Source organism: Monodon monoceros, unplaced genomic scaffold (genome assembly GCF_005190385.1).
Source record: "Monodon monoceros isolate NGI ecotype Baffin Bay Population unplaced genomic scaffold, NGI_Narwhal_1 Super_Scaffold_19, whole genome shotgun sequence".
NCBI lineage: Eukaryota > Metazoa > Chordata > Mammalia > Artiodactyla > Monodontidae > Monodon > Monodon monoceros.
Genome location: NW_021703775.1, coordinates 13,854,295 through 13,869,238, shown reverse-complemented (window position 1 = coordinate 13,869,238; position 14,944 = coordinate 13,854,295). Strand labels below are relative to the sequence as shown.

The 14,944-nt window shown below is 56.7% G+C and overlaps 1 protein-coding gene across 4 annotated transcripts in view; it reads left to right on the top strand.

Annotated features, from left to right (window-relative positions):
- The first annotated feature begins 3,253 nt into the window (after positions 1-3,253).
- ATOH8 (atonal bHLH transcription factor 8) overlaps positions 3,254-14,944 on the top strand; it is a 35,772-nt gene continuing 24,081 nt past the window's right edge. For 3 of the 4 annotated variants that reach the window (XR_003794824.1, XM_029231379.1, XM_029231377.1), the window contains exons 1-2: positions 3,254-4,122; positions 13,727-13,918. Coding sequence is in view for 3 of the 4 variants with exons in the window: in XM_029231379.1 (XP_029087212.1) it covers positions 3,367-4,122; positions 13,727-13,918 (948 nt within the window). In the remaining variant the exon portion in view is untranslated. Of the gene's footprint in view, positions 4,123-13,726; positions 14,932-14,944 lie in introns of those variants that run through there. The other variant, XM_029231376.1, reaches the window with a different exon arrangement.

Genomic DNA, 14,944 nt, shown 5'->3' with positions numbered 1-14,944 from the left:
CATCACTTGGGCCCTCCTGTTCCGGTACATGGCATTCCATCTTATGACTAAGGGGATAACGCCCAGATAACAAACTGCGGCTCAGAGAGGTGAAGGGGCTGCTCAAGGCCACACAGCTGCTGGTGAGTGGCAAAGCACTAGGCTAGCCTGATGCCAACCCCTGGGCCCCGCGATTTGACCAGCGGGAGAGGCAGCATGGCGAGCGGTAAGGAGCATGTCCTGGGAGACTGGCTGGGTCTGAGTCCCGTTCTACCTCCACCCAGTGCAGATGGCCACTCCTATCCACTCCCTTCTCTTCCTTCCACCCCTTGGGATCTCAGTGACCTTCTCTGTTTTGGAGGAGTTGGTGACAGGCTCAGGATCAGCATGAGTGGAGCCTTCGCTGTTCAACCACGTGATTTTCCTGGAGCACAGCCTGGTCTCTTTAGGCACAATTTTCAGTCCTGCCAAGAGACTTCTGCACGCCCTAACTAGCCATGGACACCGCAGCCTGCAAATGCACCCCGAGCCTGGGGGGAAAAGCTGGGATGCAAGGCTCCTGGGCAGCTGTGCTAACCCAGGATGCACAAGGCCACCGTCACCCCACTTACCTACCAGGCTCAGTGCTGTACTTGCGGCCTCACTTAATCCTCATGCCAGCCCAATGCGACAATATTACGATCTCCATTTTACAGAGGGGGAAACTGAGGCTCAGAGAGGACCTCAGCAGCTCTGGAGAGGGGGTCTTGGCTTTCCCCCCAACTCTGCCACCGACTGGCTGGGTGCATGAGGAGTGGGTAGGCTGGGGTCTCAGCTTCTGCTTGGGATCTGGAGAATGTAAAGGGCATGAAGCCTTCAGCAAAAGTTTCCTGGAAGACAGGGAGGAAGGAAACAGTGGCTTTTCGAGAGCTCACAAACCCAGGGGTTCAGGCAGGACCTCAGTGGAGGACAAGTTGCAGCAATTCTTGTGAGTGACCACATGCAGAGGCCAGCAAGAGTGACAGGGGGCTGTGCTGACCAGCCAAGGCTTACAGGAGGAGGGGAGACTGGAGCCAGTCATCGAAGAGTGAGAAGAGTTGTTCTCTTCAGAGGGTCCCAGGCTGGTGGGGGAAACAGAAGGAGAATGGGGACTCCTCTCTGGGGCTTACCCTTGGTCTTCAGGAGAGAGATAAGGTATGGGAAGATGCTGGGTGCCCAGGGAAGGGGGTGCCTCAGGTAGCACACCTTTTATGATGCTGGGACCCATCCCGGTGGAAAAAATGAGGTTTTGCCTTTATCAGAAAACTGCATGCCTCTGCGTGTGTCCCTGTGTGAATGTCGACGTGTGAAGGGATGTTTGAAGTCTTATGTCAAAGTCCTTTTACATCTGTGATCTCTTTTTACTTCCCCAACTATCTTGAGAGGTTGGCTGGACAGAAATATCATCCTCAAGGACAGATTCAGAACCCCAGTGGGATGAACTGTCTTGCTCAGGGTCATGGAGCTTGAGAGTTGAAAAGCCAAGTACAATCTATGCTCTTGTCCCTGAACCTTCTTCCTGGACCCCCATCCTACCTCACAGGACACTGTATGGCACAGGTCACCATGTCATCTGCCTCCTCCCACGCCCAGGGCACTCTCCCCTAGAGGAGAGAAGGCACTCTGATGAACCCTGCATTTTCACAAGAAAAACCCCACCGGGTTTGGTGGGTCTGGGGATGGGAGTGAAGGACTGAAACCAGAAAGACAAAGATTCCAGTGGCTGCAGAGGTCAGAGCCCAAGGCCAGGGTCAAGGGTCTATCTTCTCTCAAACTGCTTAAAGCAACAACCACCAAGGAGGAACTTACTACCACAGAGAAAGGACCCGCGAAGAGTGAAGGACCGTGTGCTGGTCCTCAGGGCAGCCTCCGGGAGGTGGGCTCTGGTGAGGGCCCACTAGTTTGCCCTTTATTTTCCCCCAGAACCTCCAGCAGGATGGCACTGGGACCGAAGGTCTGGGTAGTCGACCTCTGTCCCCTGCCAATAACAGTGGGCACCTGCAAAGCTCTCACTTTGTGCCAGGCAGCTCTGAATGCTTTGCACATATATGCTCAATTAATCTTCACAACACCTCGGGAAGAAGGTACAATTGTTACTTCCATTCTACAGATGGGGAAAGGGAGGCACAGAGAGGTTCAGTGACTTGCCCAACGACACTCAGTTTGTAAGTGGCAGAGCTGGCATTGGAACCCAGGAAATCTGCCTCTAGAAGCTATTCTGCCTCTGTTATTAATAATAACCAAAGCTTCCATTTGACTGGTACCCCCTATGTGCCTGGGGCTGAATTCCCCACAGCAACGCAGCGGGCAACCTGCGGTGAGGTGACTTGAGATTCTCCCAGATGCTGCGTCTAAAACCAAAGCTTCCACGCTGCTCGGCCTCTTTAACTCGCTGCGTGACCGTGGGAAAGCCCATTCCTTTTCAGAGCCTCAGTTTGCCTGGCGCTTAGTTAGCCCTTCTGCTCCTGGTCTCTCTGCTCCAGCAAGTGACCCGAGCGGATGGGGCTGCGGTGCAGGGGGAGTGAGGGTCTCGGGCAACCCCAGAGCCTTTCCCTTCCCTCGTCGACCTACCCCCACCCCCGCCCCCCAGGAGAAGTCGCCATTCTGTTTCTTTCTCGATTGGCAAGCTGGGGTGGAGGGCTGGACGTGGAGGTGCTGGGTGCGGAAGGCGACGCTGCGTCACCGAGAGGTCAGCAAGGCCAGGGAGACAAGGCCCGGCTCTGATCTGGGGAAGGGCCGAAGGGCCTAGAAGGCACGTGCTCGGGAGCAGACTGTCCTCTGGGGAAAGAGAAGCGCCCCGGACTTGAGGAGGGGGCGGGGAGGGAGAGTCAGAGGACCAGGTTCTGGGCAGAAGGGATGGGGGTGGGGGGAGGTGGAGAGGACGCGGACAAAGGAGGCGGCCGGCAGCCCAGCTGTTTTGAAAAATGCTTCCTGTTTCTTTAAAGGCGCTCGCGGCTCGGGCGGCCGGGGCTGGGGAGGCTGCGGCGGGAGCTGCCTCCTCTCCGGGCGGCGGCGCTGACTGATCTCGCGAATTGGGCTTCTGTGTAAACTGAGGCTAAACAAACACAGATGGAGCGCAGCGGGCGTTCTCCAGAAATGCTGGCACGGCGGCAGCGACTTCAGATGACACTCTGAGCGCTCCGGGAACGGACAGCCCGGCGGCTTCGCGGAGCCGGCGGCGCAGCTGCCCCGGACGAGGGGGAGAAAGGGAGGGAGGGAGGGAGGGAGCGAGCAGGGGGAGAGCTGGAGACTCCGAGGCGCTGAGCGCCGCGGCCGCCCGGGCAGAGCCGGCGCGCAGCGTGTAGAGCGAGCGCGGCGGGCGCGCTTCCCGGGCAGCCCCACGCCCCTGCCTTGCGCGCTGCCCGCGCCATGAAGCACATCCCGGTTCTCGAGGACGGGCCGTGGAAGACCGTGTGTGTGAAGGAGCTGAACGGCCTCAAGAAGCTCAAGAGGAAAGGCAAGGAGCCGGCGCGGCGCGCGAACGGCTATAAAACTTTCCGATTGGACTTGGAAGCGCCCGAGCACGGCGCCGCCGCCACCGACGGGCTGCGGCACAGGACCCAGCGGCTGCAGCCGGTCCCGGCCCCGGTGCCAGCCCGGGTGGCGCCGGCCGTTCCCTCAGGTGGGGGCGCGGACACGGCCGGGGAGCGCGGGGGCGCCCGGGCTCCGGAGGTCTTGGACGCGCGGAAACGCGGCTTCGCCCTGGGCGCAGTGGGGCCGGGACTCCCCACGCCGCCGCCACCGCCGCCGCCTCCAGCGCCCCAGGGCCAGGTACCTGGGGGTCCCGAGGCACAGCCTTTCCGGGAGCCCGGCCTACGTCCCCGCATCTTGCTGTGCGCACCGCCAGCACGCCCCACGCCGTCGGCGGCCCCTGCTCCCCCGGAGCCCTCAGTGCGCCCGGCCCCCCCCACGCGCCCTGGGGAAAGTTCTTACTCGTCAATTTCACACGTAATTTACAATAACCACCCGGATTCCTCCGCGTCGCCTAGGAAACGGCCAGGCGAAGCTACCGCCGCCTCCTCCGAGATCAAAGCCCTGCAGCAGACCCGGAGGCTCCTGGCGAACGCCAGGGAGCGGACGAGGGTGCACACCATCAGCGCAGCCTTCGAGGCGCTCAGGAAGCAGGTACCGGCTCCCAGCCACACACCCTCACTGCGCCCGGGTATGACTGCGGGAGTGGGTGGGTAAGTGGCTGGGGGACTTTAGGGAGGATGAGGGCGTGGGTAAGCGGCAAGTTGTCCCCGCCCGGTCGGCCCCAGGGCCCAGACAGGTTTGGGTCCTCCTGGGGCAGTGACCTTTGCCACAGCGTTGGTACGGCTCTTAGTCTGCAAAGTCGGGGTGAAGGTTCGAGATCTCTGGCTCGGGCACGCCCTGGTTACAGCCACCCGCATCCCCCCTGGGGTGCCCCTGTCTACGCGTCTGACTTCACCCCTCATAGTTCACTTTTATGGCAGCGAATATTTGTCTCCCGGGGTCCCTTGGGCGCGGTGGGGAGTGGAGAGGGGCAATGTGGGAATCCGTCTCCGGCGGGGAAAGGGGGAAGACCCTTACCCTTCCGGCAATTTGGCGTGGTCTTGGAGGCCCGGAATGCTGCGGAGGGGTGGTCCTGGTTTTGCCAGAACATAAGGGTCCCGCATTCCGCGGGAACCTGTCAGCACCTCCTCAGCCCCCACCTCCCAGCAGGGATGCCCCTGAACTCAGGTTGCTTCTGCGCTCTGCACCCCTCGCTCCTGGTGTCCCTTAAGGACCCGGGGTACAAGCCTGAGCCCCCTCTGCAGGGGCGGCCTCAGGAATTGGCTGGAGAGGGCCTTTCCAGGAGATCCCCTCCACTGCTGCCGTTCGCCGCCCGCCGCATGCTGAAGTAGGCAGGTCTGCTGAGGGGACTGATTGGTTCGGCGAATCTTCAGAAACTAGTTCTGGGGTGGGTTAGGGGCTTCTTAGTTTGGGGCAGGTGGGGGCTGTCCTCACCAGACACTGTCTTCTGGGGCCGATGGGAAAGAATATTTGTCCAAGAGTTACCCATAGTGGGGAGTGGCAGTTTTACAATTCCACTTAGACAAGATTGAGACTGCCCCGGGATTCTAGGCTGCGCATTTTCACAGAGCGGAGATCTAAGAAGGGTGTGGTAAGTGCCCCCTGCCCCCAGCCCACACAGGGCATGGGGAAGGGCTGGGGGGGTGGATGTGACTGGTTTGAATGGTCAGGATTTTTGCTTGCTCTGCAGCTGACTTCCTGTGTGACTTCAGGAAAGTTACTTACCCTCTCTGGGCTTTAGCCAACAACAAAGGATTTCAGAAAACATGATCTTCTTTTTGGATCACACTCTCTCCTCTTCCTCCTGTGGGTGGGGCAGGGAAGGTGCCTGTGTCCATCCATGGGAAGGGAATTAAACTCTTGGGGAAAAGAGTTTCTATGACTTTTGAGCCAAAGTGTCACATTTGGGCTTGAGTAAGATGATTGGTCAGTGAGGTGGAGTGGAGTGGAGGAGTCAGATAACTGTCATAGACAGTTGGGACCTTGGGCAGTGGGCCCAGTGGAGAATTCATTTTCACCCTCAGGCAGTGGCTCTGTGTCAGAGGGTGGCAGCCTGGAGGGCATCCTGCTACCTACCACCCAGCATGGAAGGATGAGATGGCAGAGAGATGACTGTCCACCTGCTCACCTTGCAGCTAGGGCAACCCCTCTCAGATTGGGGAGGCCACATGCCCAGAGCATCACAGCTGGTGAGAGGAAGGTCAGGGCTGGCACCTAGGTCCTTTAACTGACAGTTCAGCGTCCTTTTTACTCCTCCAGCTGCCTCTTTCAGTTCCGAGAAAGTATTCACGGTCTCTGTGTGTTCAACTACATCTCATTTGTCCAGTGGCTTTAACTTCTTTCAGTAATAAATTCCATCTTATTTGATCTTAACATCCTGTCGGTTGAATTAGCTTTCCATTTAATGGAATGGAAAACTGGGGCCTGGAGAAAGAAGGAAGGAAACGCTTCCAAGATCACCTAGTGGGTTAGGGAAGGTGACAGAAGTTTCTGGAATGCCCGCCTGGCCAAATGCTTCTCACAATGTCAGCTGTATCTGCGCTGTGGGCCCTGCGCTCGCAGTGTTGTTAAGTCGGAAGGTGGGTGTACACATGGCTGACTCTCTGAGATGAGATTGTTAATCGTGGTTTCCTTTCACTTCTGCCCTTCTTGTGCGGAAGTTCTATATAAGAGGGACAAATTCAGGGAGAAAGTGTGCACACACACACACACACAGGTACAAACAGCTGTACCTATACACACGATCAGTACTAGTGCCCAAGAGCACACACAAATGTGTGATCAGAAGCGCCTGCTCTGGTTTGTTCCCCCCCCTTGCCCAGTCCATCTGTCCCTTCCCGAAAAAGGCTGCTGGTGGGCACCGGTCTATTGTCTGCGAGGGAGAGAAATATCGCTAGGGCACACTCACCATGTCCACATCACAGCCTCCATCCGATGGGGAAAGTCCTGTGTCTCAGAGGCACTCCTTCCTCCTCTGGACCTCAGTATCCCCCCTGTAGAAAGTGCGCACGTGAATACACACTCACACACAGGCAGGCTGTGACTCTGGATCTAGGCTTAGGCTTGACTGTCTGAAATGGACCCTGGGAAAGGAGGGTGAGGAAGAAGAATGGTTTTTCCTGAAATGAGGCCATGGCTGTTGCAGCACCGAGGTCAGTTCTGGGACTGTGGCTCTGGTGTGGGGCTTCATTTCTCTGAGCAGCTTCCTGGTACGGTGAAAAGAGCACTGGGCGGGGAGTCCGGAGGCTGGAGTTTGAGTTATACCTCTGCTGTGTGCGTTCTGTGTGACTGTGGACAAGTCACTTTCCCTCTCTGAGCCTCAGTTGCTAAAGTTGGAAAATGGTGATAACGCTTATCTCGTACACCGCTTCTCTGCAGAGAGCGAATGAAGAAAGGAATGGGGGCCATAGGAGGAATGAACATTTCTCAGACGTCTGCAACGTCCTCAGGGCTGGGCAAAGGCCTTGACAGATGTAGAAATAAGAATTCTGTAACCATTTTAGTAAGAATCATAGAAACTGCCATTTATCAGATTCTTCCTTTGTACTGGGTCGTGCGCTAAGCGTGTTACACGTATTAGTTCACTTAATGAAGGAGGTATTGTTTCCACCCGCCCATCCCCCCGCCCTCACTCCCACCCCTGTTTCACGGATGGTGAGGCCGAGGTTCAGGGAACTTCTGTAAGTTGGTGGCGATCTCGCAGCCTTTGGCCACCGCATGAGGCCTCCTGGGTTTTGCACTGCACGCCTCCCCGGCCTGCCATTCACTAGGCTTTGGGGTGCCGGCGCCCTCCCGGGCGTGGTGCAGTCACAGCCTGCGTGGCTGTGTGCCACTGTCATTGCAGAGCCTGGATTCGAATCGGAGTCAGCGAGTCGCTCCAGGGCCCAGGCTCCTGACGGCCCCGCTCTTCAGCCTGGTGACCACCCCGGAGCTGTCCACCCCGAGCAGGGGGAAGCCAGACAGTCTTCTGTGTTGTCCAACCCATCATGCTCTCAACCAGGAAGGGAATGGGGTGGGGGGCCGCTTGGCCATGAGAAGTGCAGGTGGGGGAGAGGGAGGCCCCCGGCAGCGGGGCCAGGGGGTGCGTATGCGGGGCAGATGGTCAGGCCGCAGCACGTGCCACCAGCCCAGCTGCTCGGGGCCCTCCCCGCCGCCTCACGTGAAGGCCATGTGTGCATAGCTGGGCCTGGCCCATGTGCAGGGCCGCTCCGGGCCGGGTGGGAGAGGGTCCAAGGGAAAGCCTGGCCTTGCTGGGTGGGTGAGGGGAGGGGCCAGAGCTGTGGGCCTCGGCCTCCCCCGCAGAACCTTCTGGTTCACAGGCTGTGCTCACCCTCGGGGCATCTGGTGTGTGTGCAGATCTGTGCAGATTTCCTCTCTCCCCGAGAAGCATAAAGCCCCTCAGCATTGATGGAGGAATGGCAGCCTAGCCAGGCAGAGGCCTGGGGCAGCAAGGAGGAGCCCTCAGGACTTGCTGAAGTGCCAAACCAGTGGCCCCCTCCTCTGCTGCCCCTGGAGTGTCCCAGGGAATCCTCAGCAAGTGAACTCAGGGTGGCCCAGGAGGGGGCATGAGGATGGCACCCCCCAGCCCAGCACCTCCCTCAGTCTCAGACGCCATAGGATGCCAGGGGCCCATGGCCCCACTGCAACCTGTACCCCCTTCCTCAGGGAATGGGGGACGGACCTGCTTGCATCCAGATGGGAGAGGGGTGATAAAAGCCTCTCTCCTGCCCCCTCGCATCCACAGTCACCACGACAGTAGCTTGTTGAGCCTCATTGCACGGGGTGAAGTGCCTTACCTGGCCCTGTTGTCGTGCCGCCTTCCCATTTCACAGATGGGGATGCTTACAGAGGTGGAGCGAGTGACCAGGATTTGTCCTTTCTGGCCCTGGGCCATGGCTCTTAACTACTCAGACCCAGGTTCTCAGTGTCCAGCCTCGTTGCTGTGTAGCAGGTTGGGATTTTGTTTAAATAGAACTTGACAAGGACCTTAAACAGCCTGTGTAGAGCGGCTTCATCCCAGGGAGCCAGCACTCACTGACGTGAGCCGATTAGAGAAGAATTTCAAATGGGATTAAGTGCTCGGCTGTGTGCCGGGGATGCAGTAATGTTGGAGCTGTGTGGGTCCAGGAGTCTCGGTGGGCGTCTTGGGCTGGGTCTGAAGGGTGGGGTAGGAGTTGGCACAGAGGCAAGAGGGTGGAGGGCTTCCAGGCCTCCCCTGCATTGGCTGGTTGGTTCCTGGCTTTGCTTCTCTGTAGCGCCTCCCTACATCTATCTGCCCATGGCGATTCCATTCTGAGGTAGCAGGTATTCTGATGCCCATTTTATTGGGGAGGAAACTGAGGTCCCCTATGGTTGCGGACCTTAGATCATGTGGATGGCCCGGAGTAGAGCTAGGTCCTCAGAATCCCAGGCCAGTGCCCTTCCTGCTTTTTCCCACTTGCTGGAGCCAGGAGAGGGTTCAGCTTGGGGTAGGTGGGATGGAATCTTTTAGGGGCACGTGGGACCTGGTGAAAAATCCCCATACTTCACCTGCTTCTCTGAAGCGTAACGATTCTTGTGGGGTGAGCGTGAGGCAGGTCCTTTTACTTTACAGGAAGATTTGCTGCCTGTCAGTAGCTGGAGCCGAGCGGCCCTGCTGCCTCCTTTGGCTTCTGTCCTCTGCCCAGGCTGAGCAGATGACTGCTGTGTGGTCTCCGGCAGGTGGTGGGATGGCTGGGCTCTCGGCCACGCTGTGGATGCTCAGAGAGGTAATGCACCAAGGCTGGGGTCCCATGGAGTCCAGAACTCTCCATCCCCTGCTCAGAAGGGTGGGCTGCCCACCTCCCCACCATAGGCTATAGATGCTCATCCAAACCCCCAAGCCATTGCTTCTGGCTGATTGGAAAGAGCCCAGCTAAGTAAGGTGTGTGTTCAAAACCCAGCTCATCTTTCATCAGCTGAGAGATACAGGAAGCTCTTACACTCCCTGGGCATCAAATGCTTCTCTGTAAAATGGAAGTCGTCATTTCTACCTCATGGCGCTGTTGAAAGATGAATTATATTCACAACACCCAGCCCTCTGCCTGGCCTTAGTAGATCACAAGAAATGGCAAGGGGATGACCTAGTTCCAACAGTCATCCAGGGTACCCAGGCATTATTCCCACTCTCCAGCTAAGAAAACTGAGGCTCAGAGAGGTGAAGCTACCTGTCCAAAGTCACCCCGATGTTTGGGATTCAGACCAGCTCTTTCTGCCTTACCTTAACCTCCTAGAATCAGATCCTCATAGGCCAGGTTGCCTCTGAGCTGGGCTTTTGGGGGCCCACCTTCTGCATCCTGGGCCGTGGGCACCAGCGTCACCAGCGCTGGTGGTGGGAGTTTGGGGAGCCCAGTGGCCAAGCCCCTGGTGGGAGCTTGGGGAGCCCGCCTTCCTTGGGCGATAAACACACGAGCTTCTGGCTCCAACCGGGTCTTAGCTGAGTGACCTGGGGCCCAATATGTCACCTCTCTCTTTCCTCATGTGCAGATGGGGTAACAATCTTTATTTGGGGGGAAGTTTCAATGGGCTGAAACTACCTGTAAATAGTGACCACGGTGCCAGGTAAACAACCAGAGCTCAATAGATGGGTTGGTTTTTTTTTTTAAACTCCACAGTTGCTTCTTAATTTATTTAATTAATTTATTTTTGGCTGCATTGGGTCTTCGTTGCAGCGTGACGTAGGGCTTTCTCTAGTTGCGGCGAGCGGGGGCCATTCTTCGCTGCGGTGCACGGGCCTCTCATTGCGGCGGTTTCTCCCGCTGCGGAGCATGGACTCCAGGCGTGCAGGCTTCAGTAGCTGTGGCGCATGGGCTTAGTTGCTCCGTGGCAAGTGGGATCTTCCCGGACCAGGGCTTGAACCTGTGTCCCCTGCATTGGCAGGCAGATTCTTAACCACTGCGCCACAAGGGCAGCCCCCTCAATAGACGGTTTTCTTGTTAGACCTGGACTTTTGACACAAGCAGTGGGACAGAGTGACAAATCTGGGGCAAAACTGGATCAGAACTTGGCAGGGGAGCTCCTAGGTCGGCCTTGGCCTCACCTGTTGCTCAGTGGTCCCGCAATGACCCTGGATCCCCATGTGCAGATCCCGTCCAAGATCCCTGCTCCCTGCTGGCAGGGAAGCCCAGCTGCTCAGGGCCCAGGGCTCAAAGAGCTGGGTAACTCCCAGCATGGCCTCTGGGTAACAACACACTAGGGCCTGTGTCACAGAGCTGTGCCCGGTGTCCAGAGCCTCCACCAGGCAGGCACTCCCTCCCTGGGTGCAGGGGAGGCAGAGGTGCTAGGCTGGTCCCTGAGACCCATGCCCCTGCCCCAGGGAACCTTTCTGTGCCACAGACCTTGTTCATTTGTTCAGGCTGATAAAGCAGGATTCTCTGGACTCTGGATGAGAACAGGCAACGTGCATTGTTCTGCAGGCTTTTCTCAGATGGGTTTGGAGCTGTGGCCAGGACTGGGAGGGGGAAGGGGAATGCACAGGAGTTGGTGGTCCCTGTGTCACCTCCCTGCCCCTCCCTGCGTTTCCTGGCCTGGTGAAGGGCAACTCCTTGGCTGCTAGAGGATTTTTTTTTTTTTAACATCTTTATTGGAGTATAATTGCTTTACAATGGTGTGTTAGTTTCTGCTTTATAACAAAGTGAATCAGTTATACATATACATATGTTCCCATCTCTCTTCCCTCTTGCGTCTCCCTCCCTCCCACCCTCCCTATCCCACCCCTCCAGGCGGTCACAAAGCACCGAGCTGATCTCCCTGTGCTATGCGGCTGCTTCCCACTAGCTATCTACCTTACGTTTGGTAGTGTATATATGTCCATGCCTCTCTCTCGCTTTGTCACAGCTTACCCTTTCCCCTCCCCATATCCTCAAGTCCATTCTCTAGTAGGTCTGTGTCTTTATTCCTGTCTTACCCCTAGGTTCTTCACGACATTTTTTTTCTTAAATTCCATATATATGTGTGCTAGAGGATTTTTGAAAGGTGACAGCAAACCTCACCTTGGGCCTGCGGTCTCAGGACCCCCAGGGGGTGGGGGATGAGCAGGCAGTATGTCCTGCCTCCAGATCTCCTGCTTCTCACCCTCTCTGGAGACCCTCTTTAGAGACCCTCTGCAACACCCACCATAATAATGTCACTGACTTGTATCAGGCCTTACTATGTGCGGCGCATATGCCATCTCCTTTAGTCCTTACCACGCTTTGTGGTCAGTCCTGTTAGCAATATGACAAGGACACCAAGGCTCAGAACGGTTATGTCTCTGCCCAGGGTTTGTAGCTAGAGCCAGGAGTTAGCCCAGGTGACCAAAAGGTGTATGAGCTTCACCTCTGCACCAAATAACTAAATCTTTATCCTCAGAGAATTTTGGGAATTCCCTGGCGGTCCAGTGGTTAGGACTCCATGCTTCCACTGTAGGGGGCGCGGGTTCAATCTCAGGTCCGGGAACTAAGATCCTACAAGCTGAGTGGTGTGGCCAAAAAGAAAAAGAGAGAGAGAGAGAGAGAGAGAGAGAGAGAGAGAGAGAACGGTTTTTGAACCCAGTTCTAAACCTTCTGGAGTCACCTGATAGATATGGAGGGAGAGCCTTCATTTGTTCATTCATTCCCTCAGTCAACAAACCCTTTGGAGGCCGGTGATGGGCAGGACCAGGGCTAGGCTCTGCATACAGAGGCCTTCCCCTGACAGCTCACACAGAGACTGACCATTAAATGAGTCCCAGTGTTCAGGAGTTAAGGACAGATGGCGGGCTATTAGAGCACCATCAAGGGGAGGCAGCCCTAGTCCCCGGGGTAGGGTTGGGTGGGAGGTCAGGGAAAGCTGCTGGACGAAGTGAGCTTTAACGTGAGATCAAGATGTTGACGCGTTTAGGGTCCTCATCTGAAGCGGCTCTCTTGATTATGCTTTCTCGACCACAGCGCTGCTGGCGTTTTGGGCTGAGTCATTCTTTGTTGTGGAGGCATCGTAGGATCCTGAGCATTGTAGGATGTTTAGCAGCATCCCTGGCCTTTGCCCACTACAGGCCAGTAGCCCCTCCCCGCCTGCTCCCCGGTGGTGACGATCAAGAGTATCTGCAGACATTGCCAGCTGCCCCGTAGGGACAACATTGTCCCTGGTTGAGAACCACTGGTTCAGAACAGTGCCCGGCGTGCTTGTTGAGTGGTCCCTGCAAGGCACCCCACTCTCTGTGGCCTGAGGGTTAGTACCAGGTATCCGTGGTGGGGATGGATGCTGCGTGTAGATCCTGGAGAGCCATAGAGAGGAGGATACCGCAGCCTTGGTTGCAGTGCACGTTTGGGCCATTTAGGTGAACGACGCATCAGAGCAGCTGTATTGGTTAGCACCTGTCGGGTGGACTTTGTGGTGATGTCTCCGTGTTACGACACAGAACTCTGCTGCAGTCTTTGTAGCTTTTTGCTCAAGCAGCAGGAGCGTTGGTGGACAATGTTAGAGACTCCATCGCTTCACGCATACAAATCCCTGTGCCATTAGTGAGTGTCTAGTCGGTGATGAACGTCAAGGCTGTCAAGTCTGGTTGGGACTGTCCTGTTGCAATGCCCAGCAGCGCCCCAGGTCCAGAGGGTGGAAAGAAAAAGAGAAAAGCAAAAGAAAGCCAATCATGTGTGGGCCCCCCAGCTGAGCACTGACACTTTGCTTCTGGTCTGTTCCCAGGGTCCCGGGCACCTAACTCTGCTCTGATGTTATAACATCACTCTTGAGTGGAAGTTCTCTGATGGCAGACCCGAGTTATTATCTGTGGTCGGACCCCAAGTGCCCAGCAAGACAATTGCCACTGAATGAGTAAATAGACGCTCAGAGCCAAAAAACATCGGTTCTCTCTGAGAGATTCCTTCTCAGGGAGGGAGGGGGGTGGAGCTCTGTCCTGGGAGAACTCACTGTGTTTCGTGCGCACTGACGTTCGGGCAAGAGCTAAGTCTCGGTTTCTTCCCCTGTGACGTGGGAATGTGGATGCCTCCCAAGGTTGTGAGTGTGGAAACAGCGGGTGCTTAGAACAGGGAATAAAATCCGGGTTGAGGGACTAGACGGGCCACCTCTGCCGCCCTGCAGTCCCCTGTCCGGCGGTGCAGATGTCAGTGTGAGGGGCCCTACACCTGCCTGGCTGAGGTGCCCCCAGGCCGTTCTCAGCAGAGACCCTGGCAGCCCCTCCTGACGCCTTCTCACCCTCCAGGTGCCATGTTACTCATATGGGCAGAAGCTGTCCAAGCTGGCCATCCTGAGGATCGCCTGTAACTACATCCTGTCCCTGGCGCGGCTGGCCGACCTCGACTACAGCGCCGACCATAGCAACCTCAGCTTCTCCGAGTGTGTGCAGCGCTGCACCCGCACCCTGCAGGCCGAGGGCCGTGCCAAGAAACGCAAGGTACGTGCCAGCCACGCAGGCAGCAGCCTCCTGGGAAGACAGAGAGGTGGGGACAGGAGCTTGGGGAGCCCCTCACTCCCCCAGGCTTCCAGAGGGACCGGTGAGCTCGGCCCTTAGGAGCTTTGCTGGGGTTCGTGCCAGCTTCAGGGCTCCTCAGACCCCTGGGATTGTGTGTGACTCTATTCCTGGGAATGGGGCTGCTGGGTACCTGGGACAGTCACCCTGGGCCTGCGTTTGTTCATCACTTAAATGAGGAGGACAGCTTATCTCTGAAGCTCTTTCTGGCCTTACATGCTCTTAGGATGATTCCCCCATGCGACCCCTGATGGATGTCATATCAGGGTGAGATCTCCTGAACTGGTAACAGCCCAGGAGAGCCCTTTGGTGTGTTTTGGTAATGTGACTTGGCCTGTGGGTTACCTGAGGCCACGCATTAAGGCACGTGATATTCATTCATTCATTCATTCATTCATTCTGAAGAGATTTACTGAGCCCCAGCCATGTGCCACGCTTGCCGGGCAGGGGTATAAAAATGATAAACATATGGTCGCAGCACCCCTGCAGCTCACAGGATGCTCAGAGACCCTCTTGCCTGTGGATAAGGGCAGAAGAGGGTAGTAAAGGAGGCCCCGGAGGCCTGTGCTGGGGCAGGGGAAAGCCAGGCAGAGAAGGGACAGGTTACCTCTCCTGCCCAAGGGAGTTTGAAAGGTCATCTTGGTGTAAGTGGTGTTTGAGCTGGACAACCAGGTCACCTGGCAGATGAAGCAGGAACAATATCTGAGGCAGAGGGAACAGCCTGTACAAAGCCTGATGTGTTTGGAGAAATATGGGCAGGAGGAAAGGTGTCGGGCACAGCTATGCTTCCCAGATGGCCTAGGCTTCCAGCATTTCCAGTTGGGGGTCATTGCCAGGCTGTGCAGAGCAAGGCTTATGGTAACCCTCTGGATCTCTGTGCCCACGAGGCTAGAGGGAGAGAGACAGAGGGTGGGACCCAGTCTGCATCCATGAAGAGGTTAAAGGGGTTAG